Here is a 24,646-nt window from a genome sequence, read left to right as displayed (position 1 = left end):
TTCCTAGGACCCTCTCTCAGAACTTTTATTCTATCATTCGGGCTTTGGAATTTTATGGCATAGAATCCATTTCCCATATCGATACAATCGAATTCGCTCTTTGAATTCCACATTGTCATGATTCTTACTATTAATATTTTGTATGAAATTGTTTTTCCTCAACACCTTTATGATTAATGCTTGCCACCATAGTTGTCGAAATCTTTCCTTGATTTTCGTTCTAATCTTGATTGTCGGAATTTCATCATCATCAACCTCTTCTTCTTCGTCTGATTCCATCTCTTCTTCCTCGATTCTTGACGAATTTCTAAACATTTCAGTAAATAATGGTGATTCCATCACTGTATCCTTCCATGATCTAATCCACGTGTTTTCTTTTTGCGTTTTTTCTCCCGTTGATGCCCTAATGTCTTTCTTGCTTCTACCAGGTTGTTCTCTTTAGATGTCGTCCTCGTCACCTGGGTGACGGGCAACTCCTCAACTTGCATGAGCTCCTGGAGTCAAGACTCTACAACTTCAATCTTGAAGAGAAAGATAATGTTTGTAACAAATTGAGTTTTTAATGATATATAAACATGCGTTTGATCTTTAATTATACATTTTAAATTATTTTACTTTTAGTTTAAAGATTATATAACATATTTAAAGATAAAATAATACTAATTTGTATATAAAGAATATTTTAGTCATTTCTTAGCCGAGTTGATGATGAATTAAACAAAATTTTAAATATATATTTTAAAAAGTTGTTTAACGGTGATCAAAGATGAAGTGATAAATAATCTATATAAATCTTTCTAAATACGAATTTAAATCTTTAAGCACTAAATGTAATCCCCAATTCTCTCCCTCACATCGTTGCTAGTTCTTTTTCTTTTTCATTTTTTTATCAACGGCGATATCAATCTCAATATTAGACATTGATCGTCCTCATTTATTTAATTATTTTATTATATCATATATATTTTTAATTTTTAATAATTATGTTATTATGACATTTTTTCTCCGTCTTTATGTCACGTTTTTCCTTTACCTTTTGACATGTTTTCGGTTGTTTTACTGTTATTTTCATTTGTCTTTTTTCTTAGGATTGGATTTGACAGCGTCAAGATTGATCAATATGACATTTATATGTCATCATGCTTATATTCCTTACTTTGGACTCTTGAATTGGATTTGAATAAGTGATTTGTGATTTGCGTTTGTGGGTAGTTTTATCATGTAGCTTGATTTTGATTTGTGATTTATTGATTGTCTTTCAATAGATTGATCCTCATTTATGATTCGTTTGATGATATAGTATATCTATCTTTATCTATATTTTATTTGATTTTATTTGATTAAATTGTTTAATATTTTCCTTTTATAGTTATTGTGTGATCTTGAGTTGTTAGCTTATTGCATTAATGGTTATAAAAAAATATTTTATTATACATTTAGTTTACGGTTGTGATTTTAAATTTTTATTGTAATTTGAATTTTTTTTATCTTTAACAAAAATAACTGCTTATGTTTTGTGAAAAAATAAGTATAAACTTTTATTCATTCTATTTAAAGATTACGTGAAAATATAAAAAATAAAAAAATTCTTATAATAACAATATTTATCATTTAAAATAATAATATTTTAATTATTAATTAATTGAGTTAAATCTTGATCAATTTGTGACGTCAAATTAAGAGATTTTATTAATAATATAAAAATATTGATAAAAATTATTAGAAAATTATTATTATTTATTAATTAGAAAATTATTCGTAATCAATATGCGAGTATATATATGTTATGCCAAAATCATATGCTGACGTGTGTTTGGGCTAGAAGGGTTGAAATTGCATGAAGTGGAGGGGTAGGGGAGGCTTACTTTGGTAGTTATTGTTTTTATTGTGTAAGGTTTGTAAAGTTTTTATGTCTGCATCACGTAGACTACGCGTAAACATTGAGCTTCGTAAATCGTTTGTTTTTTAGAAGACAGAAGTTCTTCTAACGTCTACGTGTGATCTGCGCGGTGCAGACGTGACGTTATGTCTGCAGACGTCTTCTAACATGGGGTTTTATATTTAATTTTATATTATATTTGATTTTAATTTTAATATTAATTTTTTATATAATTAAATTTATTAATATTATATTATAGATATTAATTTTAATATTAATTTTTAAATAAATTAAATAATTTTTAATATTATATTATAGATATTAATTTTATCATATAATTATTTTATATATTATTAAAATTTTATATTTTTTAATTATTTTGATTTAAGTTAAATATAATTTTTTTTGGATTTGTTATTTTTTAATTATATTTAAACTTTTTATACAAAATATAAGTATTTAAACCACATTGCTTAATAAAAAATGATTTTTAATTTTTTATATTTTAAAATATTAATTATCTTTAAATTAATCACAATATAATCACAATTAAATAAAAAATAATAACAATTATATTTTAAAATTTTAAATATAATCACAATTAAATAAAAAATCATAAAATAATTTTTTAAATTAAATTTTTTTCTAAAAATATATAATATAAAATAATTATGAATATATATTTACAAAAATTAAAAGTATTACATAATTGTATATTTAAAAAAATCATATAATTTAATGATCATTTATAAATTTTATTCTATAAAACTTATAAAACTAATAATACATGTGATTATGTGAGACTTATAATAGAATTAATAAGGTGGTGTTTGTTTTTATAAAAAAATTATTATTGTAGTTGTATGAATTATTTAAATTTCAGTATTGTAAAACTAAAATTATTTAAATCTCAGTATTGCAAAACTCTTTTAAGTTTAAAAAATCAGTTTATTTATATTTCAGTTTATTTTAGCAGTTTGCAAACGTTAAAAAATAAACAGTCTTCTTCTTGCAGACTGCAGACTTTTGGTCCACCTCTTCTACTGCAGATGTCTACAGATGTAGTCCATAGACTTCAAACCTTTTACCTCTGCAAAAACAAACACCACCTTTATCTTCCCGACCTTTCAAACAACCCAAGGGCTTCATAAAATTTCCAACCCACTAACACACTCAAGTGATAGGCAACGCACACTTTTTGTGAGATTGGTGAGGGGTCTTTTTATAATTATACCATTTTTGACTTTTCAACACTTACCACCAAATATTATATAGTATATAAGTGAATCATCATTGTGAAGCTATTAACTATAGTTAATAAATATATAATATCAAAATAATAAGTAAGAATTAATTATGTTATCTATAAAAATTATGAATATTTTAAAAATATTATAATTTACCTTTAATTATGGGATTTTGTTTTAGTGGTTTAGTGGTTAAGGTGGTCTCATCCTTACTTAAAATCTCAGATTTATGTTTGACTATTAACATTTTCAATTTATTATCAAATAAGGGGTTTGGCTGAGTGGGTAAAGCTTGAGGACCAAATGAGGAACTTAGTCAAATATTGTGATTTAATTAAAATTATTAATTAAATTGATAGAATGTTTAAGTATTGAATATCAAATGTGTAATAACACTATTTTTAATAGTCATGTAACCTCTTCCGTTAAATTTTAACGGTTTTGTGGCTTGATTGATACACTTAAATAATTAAATGATATGATTGATAAACCAAAAAATTGAAGGTGAAAATGAAAAGAGACAATTGTTAAGTGATCACATGCGTAAGTTACTATATTAACTCAACTTTCATTGGGCATGCATGTATGCTACGTTAGTCGTCGTTAATAGTTTAACAATATAATGATTAAATTGAAAATTTTACTTAATTGCATTTATTTGAATAAATTGTTTTTGAATTTCAATAATAATAATAATAGTACAAACATCTTAAAAGTTAAGTGACCATAAATATAGTTTAACCTTAATAGAAAATGTTTGGTTTACCGGTTGGTTCTGCTCCACTATACGCCGCATGCAGTTGTCATTGTAGTTTTGATGCAAGTTTATTGAATATGGTACAAGTTTTAGATGTGGTTACATTATCTTTATATTTGAAAAAATATTAAAAATATTTTTTTATATATTCTTAGTGGTTTTAGCTTAATGATAAGGTTAAGTCGCTAAAAATTTGACATCACATGCTCAAAACCTATTGTTAATAGAATAATACCATATATGATTTCAAGTCTACCGATATGCTAGTTTATGTCTTATCATATATCATATATGGTTTATCTATAAAGTAGAATTTGTCAATTTTATTATAAATTATAATTTAATATAATTTAAATTAATTGTTATTGTATTATATTAGTACAATTAAAACTAATTTATACGTTTACATGAATCAAATTATTACTATTTCTAATCACTTTATATTAATAAAAAAATATTTTTTACATTTTAAATATATATGCAATTGGAGTAAATACATTTTATCAATTAATTAAGTTATTTATTTTTATTTCTTTATATTTTTATTAATAATAAATTTTAATATTGTCATTTCGTCCCTTAGAAGTTAGAACCCCTCTTTCTCTAAAAAAATACATATTAGGGTGCGTTTGGTTAACAAAATATAAGATTATCAATGGGAATATGATTACCAGCGGGAATAAGATTACTGAGAATGTTGTATTTTATGTTTGGTTCGTTTAGTAAAAATGTAAGATTACAGTGTTTGGTTAAATGAATAAAAGATTATTAGAATGTATATTTTACCAAATTGTCTTATTATATATTTATTTTTTAACAAGTTGAATTCTACTATAATTTTTCTATAATTAATTTTTATATATATATTTTAAAATTTTAAATTCATAAAATTTATATAATTTTTTTTACAAAATTAAAAAGATAAATAGGTTTAAGGAAAGGGTAAAATTTTATTTTAACCCCTGAATTTCATATTAAATTCTAATTATGATCTTTTTTTGTAAATCTAAAATAGTTTAAGGATAAATTTATAATTTAACATTCGTAGAATATTTTTATTCAACGACACAAGAAGAATATTTTTGAAAAAAATTAAGGGCATTTTAGTCCAAAATGCATGTAATCCAACAATACCTAAAGAAAGTGAGATAATCACATTACCGATAATATACTTTAAAATATCACTATTGAGAATAAAAGATTATCGAGGACTAAGAATATTTACCAACCAAACGGGATCCATTCTCCAATAATCCCGGATGACTTGAACCAAACATGTTTTTCAATTAGCTCAAGTGACTATCAGTAGTAGGTACGATTGGGTTAGGCCACCTATGGGAACATTCCCAAAATGCCCTGTAATGAAATTACGAAAACACCCCTATTTCCCAACTACCACCATAGCCACGGCTCTACCAGACACAGCCTCACGCCAGCATTTGTTGATTACAATATTGTTGGTAACGCGAAACAGAGAGCAAAAACCTTCAAAGCCAATTGCTTATTTTGTCGCCCGCCCCCCTCGCTTATAAAAACCATCCTTTTAACTTCATTGCCATACCTCCAGCCCAGGTGGCCTGCCTCTCTCACCAACAAGCCAAAGGAAAACCATTGTTAAACAAAAGCAATGGCTCTCACCAACTCATCCATTCTTCCCACCAACTCCATCCTTCAATCTCCGTCGTCAAAGCCTTTCTCCAAGGCTAAGCCATTATCTCTCGTTCGGATCTCCGCCGTCCTGTCTTCCGACTCCCCTAAAAACCCCGTTGTCTCCGACAAATCCGTCAAGCAGCCTGCTACTGCTCCACTCGCCGCCGCCAAATCTGCTTCCTCTCCCGCCACTGCTCCACCGCAGAATGCGGTGCCCGGAAAATGGACCGTGGATAGCTGGAAGTCTAAGAAGGCTTTGCAGCTTCCGGAATATCCGGATCAGGCGGAGCTTGAGTCGGTTCTGAAGACTATCGATGCTTTCCCTCCGATTGTATTTGCTGGAGAGGCTCGGAGTCTCGAGGAAAAGCTCGGGGAAGCCGCCATGGGAAGCTCTTTTCTGTTACAGGGCGGAGATTGTGCTGAGAGTTTCAAAGAGTTCAACGCCAATAACATTCGTGACACTTTCCGGATCCTTCTTCAGATGGGTGCCGTTTTGATGTTCGGCGGTCAAATGCCCATTATCAAGGTCAAAACTAAAAAAAAAATCACCTCACAATTTAACATTTCTCCCCATTGTTTTGGCTTCAGGGTTGGCTTATATTTCTGTTTTTTGTTGGATAGGTAGGGAGAATGGCAGGGCAATTTGCAAAGCCGAGATCGGAGCCATTCGAGGAGAGGGATGGAGTGAAGCTGCCGAGTTATAGAGGAGACAATGTAAACGGGGACGCATTTGATGAAAAGTCAAGAATTCCTGATCCGCAGAGAATGATTCGAGCTTATTGTCAATCAGCAGCTACTTTGAATCTTTTGAGAGCTTTTGCCACGGGAGGTTATGCTGCCATGCAAAGGGTTACTCAATGGAATTTGGACTTCACGGAACACAGTGAGCAAGGAGATAGGTAAAATACTTCGATCCCGGTTTAATTGACTTTACCTTTTTTCTATCTGGGGTGTATTTTTTTTTGGATCCAGTATTCAATTTCCACTTGTTTTGTTTTCGTCTGTAACTTTAACCACAGTTTGAATATTAATATCTGCTTTGTCGAGTAAATTCAATTTTTTAATTTATATGGAAGAGGCGTCTAGAATTATTCTTGTTAGATTTCCCAGGCATACTTATGTTTTTTTTATTGTTCAATTCAGAATCCACTAGATTTTTGCTTAGATTTTTCTCGTTTGCTTTCTGCATCTGTTTATGGCATTTGCATAAACGATAGATTCCAAACGTTGTTACTCTGATACGGAAATCACATGTAAATTTTCTTCTTAAAATTAGTTTTTTACTCTTTAATCAGATTATTCTCTGTTTTGGGCTGTTTTCTTTATATTATTGTTGCTCTATACTTTTTTTGAGAAGGTTTAAGTTTTCAAATTTATTTGCCCTTTTCTGGGACGACGTAGGTACCGAGAACTAGCAAGTCGTGTGGATGAGGCCCTTGGATTTATGGCTGCAGCTGGACTTACAGTTGACCATCCTCTCATGACAACAACTGATTTCTGGACTTCGCATGAGTGCTTGCTCTTGCCATACGAACAGTCGCTTACTCGTCTTGATTCTACATCTGGCCGTTACTATGACTGTTCTGCTCATTTCCTATGGGTTGGGGAACGTACAAGACAGTTGGATGGTGCTCATGTTGAGTTCTTGAGAGGAGTTGCTAATCCCCTTGGAATTAAGGTAATTATGTCTAAGTCTAATGTTTTCAAATACTCGACTTGTGTAACTTCTCTAAGAACCAAACATGCATTGAATTGTGTATCTTACAAGACTCGAGTGGTAATTAATTGAAATACATGTAATGCAAGTCCTATTTTGGCAAGTGTGCAGTTTTTATGCTCAGTCCTTTTTTCTAATAAATATTTTTTATTTTAATTCGGTGATAGTGAGATGACTAACAAGTTGGGTATTTTGCGGCAGGTGAGCAATAAGATGGATCCAAATGAGCTAGTGAAGCTGATCGGGATTTTGAACCCTCAGAACAAACCTGGAAGGATTACAGTTATCACAAGAATGGGTGCTGAAAACATGAGAGTGAAGCTTCCTCATCTAATTAGGGCAGTGCGCCGTGCTGGGCAAATTGTCACCTGGGTCAGTGATCCAATGCACGGAAACACCATCAAGGCTCCTTGCGGTCTCAAAACTCGCCCCTTCGATTCCATAAGGGTATGTTAATCATTACTTAACCTCTTGAATGAATAATTACTGTTAATTCATTGGTGGCATAAATTGACATTTTGTGTGTGATTCACTTACCCATTTGAATTAGGGTCCCCGAAATTAGTGAGTCCAATTAATCCTTTCTCATTATAATATGAAATGACAGACATCTTTTATGGCACAGTTATTAATTTATTCACAAAAAAGGAAGGTTCGTTGTTAATTGGGGACCATAATTTGTATAAGCATTGTTGGCTACTATGACAGACTAACTTCTGATGCTAGAAAAAGATGGACCATAATATGTTTGCAACTTGTCAGAGTAAATGAGGAATGGTTATTAGTAAGTGCTTTATGTTAAATGCAATTAGCGACAGTATGGAGATAAACTTGATTTTAACATTGAAGTCAAACATATTGGCATGGAGGGGTTAATGGAATTTGCTCAACTAGGGCATTAAACTTTATTTTAACATTGATGGATCACTCATTATAGCATTCATGATGTAAAGAAATCAAATCAGTCATTTTGGGTGGTTGCATTTCGTATCTTCAAATAAAAAATCATTGCATTTTTCCTGGAGAGTTTCGAAGTCAAATATACTATGGTGGGGACGTGGTGTAGGTGAGAAAGAGACTATTTCTTAAAATTGTTTGGAACAAAGTATAAAACGAGATTACTTGAGCATGATTATAATAATTTTAGGTAAGACGTTGTTTTCAGATTGGTAGGTGGTCATATTTCCCTTTCTCATGAGTTGATTTAAAACACATTTTGCAATATAAAATCTCTTTAAACCTCTCTTGATGATCCTCAACTGAGTGTTGATAGCACTTTGAATGATGTTTCATTCCTACTTTTATATGGCTGCCAATTATTTGTTGATTCTTAAATAACATAATTAGTTCACACCCATTCTTGACAGGCTGAAGTGAGAGCTTTCTTCGATGTGCACGAGCAAGAGGGAAGCCATCCCGGAGGTGTTCATCTTGAGATGACAGGCCAAAATGTGACGGAATGCATCGGGGGATCCCGGACCGTTACATTTGATGACTTGAGTTCATGCTACCAAACCCACTGTGACCCTCGGCTGAATGCCTCTCAATCTCTTGAGCTTGCCTTCATCATTGCAGAGCGCCTTAGAAAGAGGAGGATCAACTCACAGCAACAACTGATCACAGGGCTGTAAAGTTGCGCTCAGGATATATCCACCAGGCTTACCTAGATGTTTTCAGTTTGTGATTCTTTAGTTTCGTCCTGTATTTTCATGCGTATAGTGGAGAAAGAAGGTTGGGATTTGAGAGGGAATAAAAAAGCTTAAGCTATGACTGAATTCTAAATATTAAGGATGTTGTCTTAATACAGGTACAGAGAAGGCGAGAGCTGATGTTTTCAAATGAAAGAATAATGGAAAAATGTTAGCGGTTCATCTATTGATGTTTTTACTAATCTATTGTCATCGATATTTATGGGTTTTGTTTTTTGAGGAAATAATAATAAGTGGCGCTCTACGTCGGGCTTCATTTTAATGAGTTTTATATATATATATATATATATATACATGTCATGCTAAACAAAGCTTATTTTTCATTAATATTTTGTTTTAGCGAAATTTATTAAATTAAAATAAAGAAAAAATGTTAGAAAAATAAATTAAATAAAAGAAATAAGGGGAAAAAAGGGGAAAGGTAAAGGCGCGTGAGCATATCTCGCGGAGCAAACGGTAAAAGCGCGCGTGAATTCCCTAATTACATGAATATTTTATTTAATTTCTGATTTGAATTCTGTTATGGTAACTGACCTAGATTCTGATATGATATTGACATGGATTCTGATTTGATACATGACCTGATTCTGATATGATACTTGACTTGAATTATGTTTTGATTTTTGATATATTCGTTTACGGACGGAACATGTTTTATTGGGGGTATCGTTGGAGGAAGAATACTTGGAGGCTCCTCGGCTTTGTGCTTAGGGCCTTACTTGCAGGCTCCTCGGCTTTGTGTTCAGGGTCTTACTGTTCGTGACGGGGTTGTATGGTTCTGGGGAAACTATACATTTTGTTCGTGACGGATGGGGTTATATATATATATATGTTTTAAAAAGATCTGAAAAGTTACATGTTTTTTGGGAACACACTAGAAAAACTATTCTGATCTCTTGAACCTAGACATCCGAAATATTTCTATATGAACTGAATACTATCTGTTACTACCTGCGATATCAATGGACCTCAGCTCAGCCTAAAAATCTATAGATATCTGAACCAATAAGGAAATATATGTTTATTTGTATCTGCACGTTCTTCAGCATCATCTGGTAGTTCTGTATTACTGAGCTTTCCGAAGCTCACTTTGTTACTCACCTTTTCAGGTTAAAGGAATTGTACCAGTGCAATTATCAACTTCAGTAAAGGAATCCCTCCGGCGTTGGTTGCAGAGTATGATACTTGAAATTAGGGGGCATATAATTGTATTTTGGTTTATATATGAGTCTAAAAAATTTGTTTTATTTCTGCATACTGATAAATGATTTTATAAGTTTACATGTTCTGATTAAAAGTTTTAAATTTTCTGTTATTTTTACAGTAGGTCGCTCCGGTGACCCTAATGTGATAATCCAGATCGGATCAGGTTATCCGCATCGGTATGAGGTTAATTTTTGCTATTTATTAATTAAAAACGTTCACTTTATGAATACTTTTATTTAGTGTGATAAAACTGAATTTGTCTAATACGGAAGAAGAGAAAGGTTATTATTTTAATATTAGCGCAGGCCCTATAAGATTGCATTTCCCCCTGTTTCATCATGGAAAACAAAATTCATGATTTGCTGCTTGCTACTAATTAAAACAATCCCCTTTATTTTATTTGTGCGCATTTTCACCTTGTTTGTGGACTGCTGCCCCTGTTCGTGGAAAGGGTTTTTTTTCTCTTGTTTTTTGAGTCCTGGTGGTGCCCAGATGGAAGTGGGTTGCTACCATGTTCTCTAAGTATTTATCAATGAATACTTCCCTTTGATAAAAAAAAATAAGTGCTAGGGTTTGGATTGTAGGCCTATTGAATATCTTATCTGTAACCTTTTTTATAGACAAACAGATTTACAGCGTTCCAAGATGGCAGTGTTGTTATGCCTTGGATTTTGGTTTTAAACTATTTTTTTTATAACAAAGGAGAGAGGCAGTACTAAACAATACGCAACGCTAGAGCCAGCTGAATCCTCCAGCAGCAGTGCAGCCACCATCGCAGGGGGGTCAATGAGCACCCGAGTATCAACATCTCCAACCACAGCAGTTTTTGCTAACATATCTGCAACTTTATTGACTTCACGGGGAGAACGACAAAATTGTACTTCCCAATCCCGATTCAACAAGTCCGAGATAGATCGACCAAAGTGATGGACACTCTACCATGCTTTCTCCGTTGCAAGATTTGAAGAGCCTCGGAGCTATCCATTTCCAAGATGACTTTACGTTCACCTAATCTCCAAGCTTGCCGCAATCCTTTATAGGCACCCCACAATTCAGCTTCAAGCACGGAGTAAATCCCAATAGATTTTGAGAAACCACACAACCAATCTCATGTCCATGATCGTATAACCCCTCCACAAGAGGCAAAGCCGACATCCTTGTCCCGGGCACCATCAGTATTTAGCTTACACCAATATCTGAGTGGAGGAGACCACCTTGTGATAGCAGTGCGAGGATGACAAAGTATCGAAGGGGCAATGTTCGAAAGGATAGCAGAAGTGGCTTCCTTCTGAAGGAGTCTGCTCCTCACTAAGATGCTCTCCTCATCCATATTATCCGGGTCAAAGACTCTTCTATTCCAGTGAGACCAAAGAGACCAGACGATGGCCCCAAACAGAAGGTCCCTCTCTGGAGCCTCACGAGCATAATATGCCGGATTGCCAAGATTGATTCGAATCCAATCTTTTAAATCCCTTGACAAAATGTCAGCGAGTTGATCATGTTTAACCAAACCCGTCCATATACTGAGGGCCACGGGGCATTGACAGAAAAGATGATTAACGGATTCCTCCGATAAACCACAGCACCCACACTGATTATCAGTGCTCATGTGTCGTCAAACCCGTTCTACATTAGTTAATAGCCGCTCACGGGCCATTAACCATAGAAAGCTCTTAATCCGCTGTAAACCCCGGTACTTCGCAATCATCTTCCAGACTCCATGTGGATGCTCCTCCGAACGCTCTATACGAGACTCATAAGCTGATTTAATAGTGAATCGTCTATCAGCCCGCCATTTCCATCCAGGTGCATCCGCCTTCACCGACTCTGCTGGTGGCATCGTAGCATGGAGTCTACGCAGAACCGTGCTGGGGAACACATGATTTAGCGCAGCACAATCCCACTGCCCATCCTCATTGACCATCGACGCTACACTTCTTTGAATGAATGGTGGATCCATCGATGAGGCAGCCATATAATTCCGTAACGGTCCTAAATCGTCAAGTCACTCATCGTTCCAAAAATCTATCCGAAGGTCATCCCCAACGTTCCAAACCAAGCTTTGTCGCACCTCCTCCCACACCATCGAAACACCCTTCCAAAGACGAGAACAATTGTTTCGAGTAAGGGAGTTGGGAATATCACCATTCCACTTATATTTTGCTCGCAGAATCAATGCCCAAAGCTGATCTTTGTTATGAATGAGGTTATAAGCAATTTTCATCAAGACAGCGGCATTTTGGTGTTCAAGTTTCTTGAAGCCAAGGCCCCCCTCCTCAACCGATTTACAAGCATCATTCCAATTCACTAGATTAATTCCTCTCCTTGTATCCGTGTGACCCCAAAGAAAGGAGCAAATTAGCTTCTCAACCTCGTCACAAGTTCCCTTAGGAAGTAGCGTGGACTGCATCGTACAAACGGAATCGTAGATAACACAGCTTTTTTAGAGACTATTTATATACTTTATACTTTACCCTTAAAATTAAATAGATTTTAAAATATCAATAGGTTTAAGGTTAAAATATATTATATCTTAATATTTTAAGTAGATGTAAAGATTAGGCTGAATATAAATAAACAAACACAAACGAACGGATTTTCAAATATTTACGAACGTAAATGAATAAATGAGTATTTTATTCGTGTTTATTGATTTAATTAAACGAAAATGAATTTTATATTCATTGTTTAATAAAAAAATTTTAATTTTATTTACTTTTTAATCGATAAAAATTGTAAATTGATTAAGTTGAAATATTTTATCCGAGTTAAGATTTTTTTTTTTTATATTTAAAAATCAAAAATATGAAAAAGAAATACATTTAGAAAACTAACATGAAAGCTATATTAATTATTAAAATCATCTTCATATATTAATAATTTTGATAAAATCATCCTCTTCTAATTTGAAAATTTACAAAATCGTCATGTGATTTTTTTAAATGTTAAAACCGTGACCATATACCCCAAGACTTTACCTCCTTTAACCTCAATACACACTTTCACATTCAACAAGAACAGAGTCTTCGTTTTTTTATTTTATTTTAAACAGCTAAATTTAGACAGAGAAAGCGTCACTGGTTAATTCGTAATCGTAATTGAATCTAACTGGCCGAAAGGGATTCAGTGCAGTCCGAAACTTAATTCCGGAAAAGCCCACTAATCATTTTCAAAATTACCCCCCCCCCCCCAAAAAAAAAAAAACAAACAAAGTGAGTACCTGTCCAGCTAGGCTTTTTTTAAAACACCCTCTACTTTTGCCTCCTAAATCTAACGGTCCATATTTGATCCTCTTCCCTCAACGCAATCATCGCATTTGCCATCAAAAACTTCCCCCAAATCTCAAATCTTATCATTTTCAAAACCTACCCCCTTCTCTTTACTCTTCCCGGCTTTGCCTTTTGCCTCCCTCTCTATCGACAATGGCCGCCGCCATCATTTCTTCTCCCCGCGAGGAAAATGTCTATATGGCAAAACTCGCTGAGCAAGCCGAACGCTACGAAGAAATGGTCGAGTTCATGGAGAAAGTCTCTGCTTCCGCCGACAACGAGGAGCTTACCGTCGAGGAACGAAATCTCCTCTCTATTGCTTACAAGAACGTCATCGGCGCTCGCCGTGCTTCCTGGCGCATCATCTCCTCCATCGAGCAGAAAGAGGATAGTCGTGGTAACGATGATCACGTTACTACGATCCGTGATTATCGGGCCAAGATCGAGTCTGAGCTTACTTCCATCTGTAACGGGATCTTGAAGCTCCTTGATACCAGACTTATCCCCTCGGATTCTTCTGGAGATTCCAAGGTCTTTTATCTTAAGATGAAGGGAGACTATCATAGGTATTTGGCTGAGTTCAAGACTGGAGCCGAACGCAAGGAAGCTGCTGAGAGTACCCTCACTGCCTACAAATCTGCTCAGGTTTTCAAAACAATGCCTCGTTTTCTTCAAAGATCTAAGAGAGTTTTTTCTTTCTTTCTGTTAACATGTTCTCTGTTCATTAGGAGATTGCCAACGCCGAGTTGGCTCCTACTCACCCGATTCGACTCGGGCTGGCACTCAATTTTTCTGTTTTCTACTATGAGATTCTCAATTCTCCCGACCGGGCTTGCAATCTAGCAAAACAGGTTGATTACCAATTTCTTCGTATTATTATCGGAATTTTCCATAAACCTAGACTTGCGACATTAAAAATTCACTTTATGGCCAGGCATTTGATGAAGCTATCGCTGAGTTGGATACTCTAGGAGAGGAGTCGTATAAAGACAGCACCCTCATCATGCAACTCCTCCGTGACAATCTCACTCTGTGGACCTCCGATATGCAGGTACATTAATATCACCTTCTAAAATTAAAAACCTTTTGCCCCTCTAAACAATGCATACTAATTTAATCATAAATTAATTAGGATGACGAAGCCGATGATACCAAAGAAACACCGAAGCGTGAGGAAGGGCAACAAGAGAAGCCTCAGCAGTAGTGAGACTTTGCTGGGCTCTTTCTCTCTGTTATAATTTACCGATATAGGTTTCAATTCTGAATGAAACTTCTACCCATTTTATGTGTTTTTGATGGAAGAGATTTGCCGCTTCCGTCCATTAATTTAGGCAACTATTGTCTATGTTTAAGCGTACTCGGTATATTTTTTCTCTCTTTTTCCTTTTAAATTTTATCACCTTCTAAAATCGTTCATGTACCCTTTGTTGTTTAGGCAATGCTATCTACTATCTCTGCTCTGGTTTCAGATTTTACTTGTGGAATTGAACTGAATGCGATTTGGAAAATCACAAATTGGAATTTGCTAGTGTTCCTGCTCATTTACTACAGCTCTTGCGTAGTGTTTTTCAAACTTGTAAGGTCGGTCAAATACTGAAAAAAGGAGTCGTCGTTTTACTTTTGGTCAATATTAACCGCGATGTTTGCTTTGCTTCCAATAGTGTAGGGGCTGATTCAATCGATTGGGTGCTTCGTTTCATGAAAGCTGTTTACAATTTTTTTGCAATAATAAAAGAATATAAAGAAAAAGTGAATTCTTTTTCTAATTGAATTAAGAGTAAATTATAATTTTAGTATTTGAATTATTAGTTTATGTCTATTTTTTTTTTAAATTTTAAAATTTTTTAAAATATATTTAGTGTTTAATTTTTATTTTATTTTAATGTATATATTTATGTTAAACCAAACAATTATTTAAATTTTAAGCGTGAGTAATATTTATGGTTATTGAAAGCACCAAATCTTACACTACAGCAGGCGGTCCTGTGAACTGTAACTTTGTTCACCGGACAGCTCATTAAAACTTTATATTTAAAAAAAATCACGTTAAAACATTATTATTATTATTATTAATTTGGGAAAAGCATGATACAATATATATTTAAAGATAATTTAATCATTTGATATTGAACGCTCAAGATAATTTAATCATTTGACATTAAACGTTCACACCTCTGATATTTCTGAGGCTCGAATCTGAAATTTTAAGAAATAACAATAATTATTTTACCGCAAAAAATATTTGATTTATGCCACGTTAAAACATTAATTGTTTTTAACTAATTAAGAATAAGGGAAGCTGTGTGGTACGATTGGGCACGTTTAGGAGAGACCCACTTGACCCTATGTGATATCATTTGGACTCTTATTAATTTTTTTATTGGAAACATATACAACCTTTCAATTTTTTAAATATGATAATAATTATTAAACTTTCCAAATTTTGAGTCATATTTATTTGTACTTGATTTTTAGCATTAAATGAATTTATTCATAAACATTATATTAATAGTTCATAAATATATATAATTGAATGAATTTATAAATAATTAAAAATATAGTTATGCAAAGTAATCAAACCCATTAATAATACATTTCTTATTTTCTAGGTATAACATAGATATTAATTGTTATATTATCAATTAAATAAACACTCACACAAAATAATAATATTAATTATATAATAAAACAATAAACTAGTTTTAAGCTATCGTCCGGTATATTACATGTCAAAAAAACTTTAATGATGTTAAATGAACTTAAACAGTTGTTCAAAAAAAAAAAAAGACTTAAACAGACTTTATTTATGAATATAAATATCTAATGTTTTAGTACCTAAATTATCATCTATGGTATGTTTTAGTACCTATACTTTTAATTTTTTTCAAAATCATTCATAATGTTTAGTTTTCATTTCATTTTAGTATCCTACCGTTAACATAACATGTTTAGTACCTAAACTATCAGTTTTGGTCTGTTTTAGTACATAAACTTTTAACATTTTCAAAACTTAACGTTAAATTTTGAGCGGGTACTAAAATGAAACAAAAATTAAAGTTTTTAACTACGGGGTACTAAAATGAAATAAAAATTCAACTTTAGGTATAATTTTGGAAAATTATAAATTTAGATACTAAAACAAACTAAAATTAATAATTAGGTATTAAACACGTAATTTACTCTATAAATAAATTGTACATTCATTATTCATATTTGTATAGATTAATATATGAATTAAAAAAAACTATTATATTTATTTATTTAACTTAATAACAACGTAAATAAACATTTTATGAATAATCAAAAGCATAAGATGCTATGGAGTGGTTTATTTATTTTAAGTTTCTTTTCACAAAGTCTACTTTTCGCCATATATAAATAAATTGCATATCAGTTGTCTGAGGCAGTTGTAAGTGATAGTTATTAGCCGAATATTTTGTTTCCAGCTAACTGATTCTCTCTTGAAAATGAGAATGGATAGCAGTCTTGGTTCTCAAGTTGCTGTCCTGCTTTGCTTTCTTCTTCTTGGCTCACCTGATGGCAATGCAGGTATTCTTAGGACTTGCAAGTTCGATGCCATATATCAGCTGGGGGATTCAACATCCGACACTGGGAATCTGATCCGAGAGGACCCTTTTTCTCCTTGTGCTAAATGGCTTACTTATCATCGATTTTCTTGGTAATCTGTTTTCTTCATTTCTTTCTTCATCAAAACCCATGCTTTGCTAGTAGATAGTCTATAGCTTTTATTTGATTATTTGCAAAAGTTGGTTTCCAGCTCAATCTGATTGAACCTTTAAAAAAGAGAGTTTAACTTTGAAAAAAGTGACTGAAAAGTCATGATAAATCCTTGTAATTTTGACAGCTTTATCTGCTGGAATCCCATTCCTACAGCCCTACTTGAACAGCGAAGCACTATTTAGTCGCGGGCGTGGAGTGAATTTCGCGGTTGCCGGCTCCACCGCTTTGCCTGTGGAAATTCTAGCTGAAAACGGAATTGTTGCCCCTGTTACCAACACTTCCCTTAGCAGGCAGCTTGACTGGATGTTCACCCATTTTAATGGCATATGCCGCGATGATGAAGGTCCCCTTTCACAAGTACTTCAATGATAAATATACATAACGTGAAGTAACAATATATGGTGTTTGATGCTTTTGTCTGACAGATTGTTACCAGAAACTTAAAACGGCTCTGTTCATTGTTGGGGAGATTGGAGGCAATGACTATAGCTACGCCTTGTTTCAAGGCAAATCCTTTGACCAAGTCAAATCCATGGCCCCTTCCGTTGTTCAAGCCATAAAGGATGCTGTAGCCGTACGTTCTTTTGGTTTGTATAATTTAATCCTTCAACACTGCACCAGTTAACCAATAACCTTGTTCTTGATTGTCACAGAGAGTCGTCGGCTACGGTGCTACTCGGGTGATTATTCCCGGAAACTTCCCGATCGGCTGTTTGCCAATACATCTCAGGGGGTTTCGATCCAATGCTTCGGATGCTTACGACGATTTTCATTGTCTCAAGGACTTGAACGGCTTGTCAAACCATCACAATGACCTTCTGAAACAAACTATAAAAGAATTGAGAAAGAACTTCCTAATGCGATCATAGTATATGCCGACTATTACAATGCATACATGAAGCTCTTGAACAAAGCGGCGTTTCTTGGTAAGTTCATTAACATTCATAGATAGTCTGTTAGAAATTGGTTTGGATTTATTAATATACGCGTATTTGTTGTAAATATGAATAGGTTTTGACCCTCACACGACGGACAAGGCTTGTTGTGGTTACAATTTGGGGTCCAACAAAATGTGTGGCGCACCAGACGTTGCACTGTGCCCAAATCCCGACCGCTACATAAGTTGGGATGGAATCCATTTCACACAAAAAGCTTACAAGTTTATTACAGGCTGGTTCCTTCATCACATCTATCCACACCTTCGCTGTGCCGTTTGAGTTGCATTTATTATTTCTGTATAGACCTACTACTTTTCAACTAAATTTTAAAATTTCTATAACGGAATTTGAAGTCTTAGATGAATCGATCAAGAGAACATATTACGGATTAAACATGTAGAATTTAATTATATATATTTTATTGAATGAATTAAGTTGCAAAAGAAAATGTTGATTAACAGTTTAAAAAAATTCTTAATAAATACAACTTTTTAATCAATTTATATTATTCACGCGCACACAAAAGTTATATAATATGTAACAATTAGACAATTAATCATATATAGACAGGGATGGATCACGAGGATCAGGGACGGAGTCAGGACTTAATTTTAATAGAGGCTGAATTTTTTAATAACTTTAAGTTTTATACATAGTTTTTATTATTTTAAAAATATAAATTATAACATTAAATATGTGTATTAGTTATATCATTTCAATGGAATAACAAGTAAAAAAATAGAAATAAAAATAAACTCAATAATAAAATACGATTTTAAAAGGTGTCAAAAATATAATTATCACGTCATCATAATAATAGATGTTGCTCCTTCAAATCTCAAAATACATCCATGAGTGGTACTGAGTTAAATATAATAAAATTCAATATAAGATCCAACAACTCCAATTAATAAATATACTAATAATTAATTACTTGCTTTTAAAAATTGATACTCAATTAAATCTGGACCACTTTAATAATTCTCTTACAATCTTAGTAGAATGAGCTTACTTTTGTTGTGAAGTTAATGGTTCTATCGTAAAATTTTATGTTAGAAGAACGAAGACAATACAACTTAATACTCTGTAATTTTTTAGGGTAAACTACACGTTTTGTATTTAAACTATTATTTTTATTTTGTTTTTTTACCAAAGCTTTATATATTTTTTTCAAATCATACCTAATGTTTAGTTTATGTTTCAAAAGATAATGTTACATCATGATTGAAAAATAAAATAAAAAATATGATGTCAACAATTCTGTTAATTTTTTAATTACGGGTACATGGGTGGATGCACTTGGCTCATAGGTGGCCAAGTGCATACCTATTATTTTAGATAAATTATTAAATATAGTTCAATATATTAAGGGAGTAAGAAAAAAATAAAAAAAATTACATACCCATTTTATTGAAAAAAATAATATTAAACTTTTGAACCCTCGTTTTTAAATTTCTGGATCCGTCACTGGACATGTATCAAATTGAAACTTAAACTAAATATAAGATATGATTTTTAAATAAATAAAGTCTAGATATCAAAACTGGAACAAAAATAATAATTTAGCTATTAAATTTATAGTTTACTTTTTTTTATAATACTAAAAACTAAATTTGTAATTTGGGCTCCAATGGCTCTTTCCTGGTGCAAATGGGTGGGTGTAGTTGTTTCGCTTAAAATTTCAAAATTACCATATATTTTATATTTGTTATATGTGTTTTTTATTTAAAATATGTTTTTATCCTTTGAGGTTTATAAATTCATTCTCTCTTAAAATTTTATAGATTCATCTCCTTTAAAATAAAATCATGTGTTCGTTCTTGTATAGTTGTATATAGGAGTAATTTCAAATTTTGTTCGAATACCAAGAAACGAATCGAAGACAATTGAAGATCAAATAAGAGTGTTTCAGACATTTCAATGTCTATTGGTAGTGTCCTCGTTTCTAGAGCGAGAATTTGCTCTCCATTCTCTCTAGATTTCTCTTTGGAGTTGGGTCCTCGGTTGGTCTTAGCGATTTCTTCCATGTCTTTCCATGGATTCCTGGTTGTCGAGATTCATTTATAGAGCTCAAAATGGTTATGTTTACACAAAGTCCTGTTGTTTTCTTATCAAGTTCCTAGATTATTAGGATTGGATCGTTGTTCAGTTGTCAAAAGTCTTTCTCGGTGTTCTTTTTTAGTGGAGGAATTTGAAGGTAAGAGTTGTCTTTATATAGTTGTCTTGGAATGAATTAGAGAGAGGAATTGTAGCTTATGGGAACACTCGAGATTGGTTTGTTGGGAATGGGTTCTTTAAGGGTAGAGTGGAGGACTGGAAGAAGGAATGGGGAGGATTTCAGAGTAGAAGTGATCGGGGAAACTTGGCAACAGGTCAAGGAGTTCGGTGGAGTTTTGTGTCGGAAAAATCAGTAGGTTCCGGTAAGGGAAAAAAAGAAGATGATCGGAGTTGGTTTACCAAAAGTAGAAGGGGAGAGATTGAAAAGATTAGAGGCTGTGACACGTTTGTAACTGCTAATGTACGGACTGACAAGTGGTTATGGGTTTGGTTTGTTAAAGTAAAGTTGTCCATTAAGGGAGAAAGCGTGTGGTGTTGTGATTTTGGGGTGAATTATTTTAGAGGGAATTATCAAACAAGGAAAGTTGAGGGATTTTTTATTCAAGAGACAAGTCAAGAGCCCATTATTGAAATGATATTAGGTTGTTTTCGGGGATTTTATTGGAAGTATTTTAAATGGAAGTATCTAAGGATGTTTAAGTATGATTTGTGGTCTTGGCAAGTGGGAGAACAACTTATTTATTTGTTTCGATGGCAGCATATTGTACAACAGAAAGTATATTTTCAATGCAGTATGGGGCTTGTCTACTCGATGTACTGCCTTGTGCAGTCAGCAGGTGAAATCGGCTGGGATCAGGCGTGGGGCGAGAGATTAAAGTCCCGTCAGGCAGAGTAGGTAGGCAGTTTCTGCGGTCACTTTACGGACAGGTTTATAGGCTGAAAAATCTATGAGATATTGCTTCTTTTTGGGGAAATGGAATATTCAAATAATTTTATTTTGGTTGGTATTATGAAGAGATATTTTATTGTAAAGAATTTATTAAGGGTTGGTAGAGGTTGTAAGTGGGAAAAGTCACATCGAAAATTTCCTAGTCAATTCGATGGGATTGCTAGTCGGGATTGGGTAAGGAAGCTAAGGGGTGTGAGGTCGATCTTACCTATCACACTCTCAAAAGAAAGTTATCTACCTTTGTCTTTGTTTTTCGGTGTAACTCCTTTGAAGTGTTGGCTAACAAAAAAGGGTGTAAGAGTGGTATTTTGCTTTCTCCTTCATTTGACCATTCTACTAGTACAATGTCAGAAAAGGTTGCGGTTCTTATGAAGCACCTGAGATTCACTGAGGAAGAGTCGGAGGATATCTCTCCACCAAGGGTCATTATTGAAGATGGTGTGGTGGAAATGGATAAGTGGATCGTTGCAAAGATAATTAGCTACAAGAGAGTAGATAGCGAGATGGTGTTGCGATTCTTCCGCTTATTTCGGGTTTTCTGCTCTATATGGGTTCAAGCATTTTGAAAGACAATATGTTCCTGTTTAAGTTCAAAACGCTCTCGGATAAGCAAACGATTTTGGAACGCACCCCATGAAGTTTCGAATGAACTATTTTGGCAATATCACACTTTGACCCTACATTAAGTATTGAAGAATTTGACTTCAGGCCTCTAGCTGTGTGGGTGAGAATTTATGAGCTCCCTTTGGGGCTTATGCGGATTGAGATAGTAGAAAAGATTGGCAATAGAATAGGGAAGACCATTGCTACTGATACAAGGTTCGGAGAAAGAAGAATGGGTGATATCTTCGGGTTAGAGTGGAGATTGATTGCACCAAGCCGTTACGCAGATGTGCCAAGATGGGGCAGCTTGCGAATGGGCAACCGAGGAAGTGATTACTCAAATATGAACGTCTGCATTCATTTTGTCATAGGGGTTGTATTATTGGCCATGTGCTTATTGAATGTTCGGGTTTCTTGGAATAATTGCAGTAGTCTCTAGTTTGGGGAATGGCTTAGAGTGCCGCCTATTAAGCAACAGAAGAGAGTAGCAATAGAAGAAGAGAATGGATTATTTATGTTGAATGTGAGAACAATGGACGGTCAATGACAAGTTCGGCGAACAGTCCGTTTTCGGAACGGATTGCAAGGATTCCCCAAGGTGGACCGTGGATCCCGAGAAGAGATCTTCTGCACTCATCAAACTCTAATCAAGAGGATGATTCAGATTTGTCAGATCCCACTGGGCCGGATAGCTCTCTGCCTCAAACTTTTCCGGAGATCTTCCTCGTTCGTGATCGTGCAATGGTGGAGGAGCAATAGCCCGATCGAGACCCAAGTGTGAGGGTCGAGGTTGGTTCTTCTAGTTCGGGGAAGAGAAAGAATGGGGAGTTGAGTAAGGAAAGAGGAAGGTTAAACGAGTGAATCGCCAGGTAGTGCATATCTCTGACTCTACCCTGAATTTTAAGGTGGGTACGAGCGAGGAGGAGGACCCAAGCGAGATACCGGAGAAACACACCAGGGATGTTATGTTAACGGTGGTGGCTGAGGTTCAGCCTCGCCAGTCGCCGTGACGATTTTGTGTTGGAACTGTCGAGGGCTTAGGAACCATGCGACAGTTTGAGAGCTTAGGAGGATGATCTCCTAAAATGACCCAGTATTGGTTTTTGTTTCTGAAACTAAGTTACGAAAAAATAAGGCTGAGGCTATAAGATTGGCTACAAAGATGTTCGGATGTTTCTCAGTTGAAAGAGTGGACGATTGCGTGGGCCTAATGATGCTTTGGAAGAGGGTATTGATGTCTCCCTTCAGACCTTTTCGAATCTTCATATAGATGTGGAAGTCCATTGGAAAGAGCATAGATTCAGATTTACTGGATTTTACGGTCGAAGTGCATGGTCGGATAAGAAGCATAATTAGAAGTTGATTACTCATTTGTATTATATCTCCTCTCCCGTGGTGTATGGGATGAGATTTTAATAAAATTATCCATCCGGATAAGAAGAGAGGAGGTCAAAAATCGGTGAGGGTGCATATGGAGGAGTTCCAACGATGTCTACGTGGGGCGGATTTGTAGGACATTCGGCCTAGGATAGGATGATTTTCTTGGGCTAGTGGAACTTGGGCAAGGTCATTTGTGTACGAAAGAATTGATAGGTTTGTGGCGAAAAATGACTGGAGGCTTTTGTTCCCGGAGTGCCGTGGTTACGATCCCGACGGCTAATTCTGACCATTCTGCGATTTCCTTGAGCTTGGGGAGTGCCAACACGTCTTGCTCTTGTAGGAGAGACTTTTAAATTTGATGCGTGTTGGGCTAATGAAGATCAATGCTGACAAATTGTTCAAAATACTTGGAAGAATAATGAAGATCCTTTCTCGGTTAAAGTGGGGAAGTTAGGGGAAAGGCTTGGTACTTGGCAACGGGTGAGAAGAGGTAAAGCCAAGTGGGATGAGAGGCACATTAAAAGTCGTATTCTTCAGCTTGATTCGGGTCCGGTTTCGGATGAGTTGTGAGTAGTGTCAGAAAGCATTAGTGGAGCTGAAGGACATTATGGATAAGGATAGAGGTATTGGCTTCAGAGATCCTGAGTTGTTTGGCTTAAGGATGGGGATCAAAATTCAACTTTCTTTCATGCTAGAGCAAATGGGCGCCGGAAAAAGAATTGGGTTGAGAGGTTGGAGAGTGAAGGGGGAGTTTGGTGTGACAAACTGGAGGACATTTTTTATGTTGCCACTAGCTACTTCTCCTCTCTCTTGCGATCTTCTGAACCGGCACCTAACGAGGAGATCCTTCAAGCCATTGCTCGATGTATCTCGCCTAGTGATAATAAGATGCATTACCGTAACTTTACCGCCGAGGAAGTCACCATTGCCTTCTCACAAGTAAATCCTTCAAAAGCTCCAGGTTTTGATGGCCTTTCTGGTAATTTGTTTTCGCTCTTTTTGGGATATTATTGGAAGTGATTTTGTAGATCTTTATTTAAGTCTCTTGAATGGCTTGTCTGACTTTCATTTTGTGAATCGTACTGTTATTGTGTTAGTTCCCAAGGTTACCAGTCCAAAATTAATGAAAAACTTTAGACCGATTAGCCTTTGTTCGGTCATGTATAAGGTTGTGTCCAAAGCTATCGTTAATCGCTTAAAGCCTTTAATGCATGTGTGTATTGCCGAAAACCAATGTACTTTTGTCCCAGGGAGACGAATCTCGAAAAAAAATTTAGTGGCTCATGAACTTATTCACTATCTTAAGGGGTCTAAAAATGGCCCTAACAATGGAGCAACTATTAAATTATATATGGAGAAAGCATATGATAGAGTTGAATGAGATTTTCTTTTGGATGTTATGCTTAGAATGTGGTTTAATGATTCCTTTGTTAATCTTATTCGAAAGTGTATTTTCACGGTTTTTTTCCATGTGCGTATTAATGAGGTATTATCTGATTTTTCATTCCTCAGAGGGGACTCCGTCAAGGAGATCCTCTATCTC

General features: G+C 34.4%; 3 protein-coding genes across 3 annotated transcripts; all 3 read left to right on the top strand.

Annotated features, from left to right (window-relative positions):
- Positions 1–5,459: 5,459 nt before the first annotated feature.
- Positions 5,460–9,094, top strand: LOC120195096 (phospho-2-dehydro-3-deoxyheptonate aldolase 2, chloroplastic-like). Its single transcript, XM_039197202.1, has 5 exons — positions 5,460–6,059; positions 6,155–6,432; positions 6,935–7,211; positions 7,452–7,697; positions 8,618–9,094. The coding sequence occupies exons 1-5, from the start codon at positions 5,511–5,513 to the stop codon at positions 8,879–8,881; spliced, it is 1,614 nt and encodes a 537-aa protein (XP_039053133.1). The 5' UTR covers positions 5,460–5,510; the 3' UTR covers positions 8,882–9,094.
- A 4,377-nt stretch (positions 9,095–13,471) lies between these two features.
- LOC120195097 (14-3-3-like protein) lies at positions 13,472–14,906 on the top strand. Its single transcript, XM_039197203.1, has 4 exons — positions 13,472–14,079; positions 14,163–14,285; positions 14,369–14,485; positions 14,567–14,906. The coding sequence occupies exons 1-4, from the start codon at positions 13,588–13,590 to the stop codon at positions 14,636–14,638; spliced, it is 804 nt and encodes a 267-aa protein (XP_039053134.1). The 5' UTR covers positions 13,472–13,587; the 3' UTR covers positions 14,639–14,906.
- A 1,963-nt stretch (positions 14,907–16,869) lies between these two features.
- Positions 16,870–18,412, top strand: LOC120195050 (GDSL esterase/lipase At5g03980-like). Its single transcript, XM_039197179.1, is given in 7 exon segments — positions 16,870–17,083; positions 17,085–17,113; positions 17,300–17,518; positions 17,601–17,749; positions 17,829–18,021; positions 18,024–18,101; positions 18,187–18,412. Coding segments are annotated over 7 exon segments (1,056 nt in total). The 5' UTR covers positions 16,870–16,901; the 3' UTR covers positions 18,393–18,412.
- Positions 18,413–24,646: the final 6,234 nt, after the last annotated feature.

Source organism: Hibiscus syriacus, unplaced genomic scaffold (genome assembly GCF_006381635.1).
Source record: "Hibiscus syriacus cultivar Baekdansim isolate YM2019G1 unplaced genomic scaffold, ASM638163v2 tig00117005_pilon, whole genome shotgun sequence".
NCBI lineage: Eukaryota > Viridiplantae > Streptophyta > Magnoliopsida > Malvales > Malvaceae > Hibiscus > Hibiscus syriacus.
The sequence above is the reverse complement of the archived record's forward strand: the minus strand, read 5'-3'. Positions and strand labels throughout refer to the sequence as shown.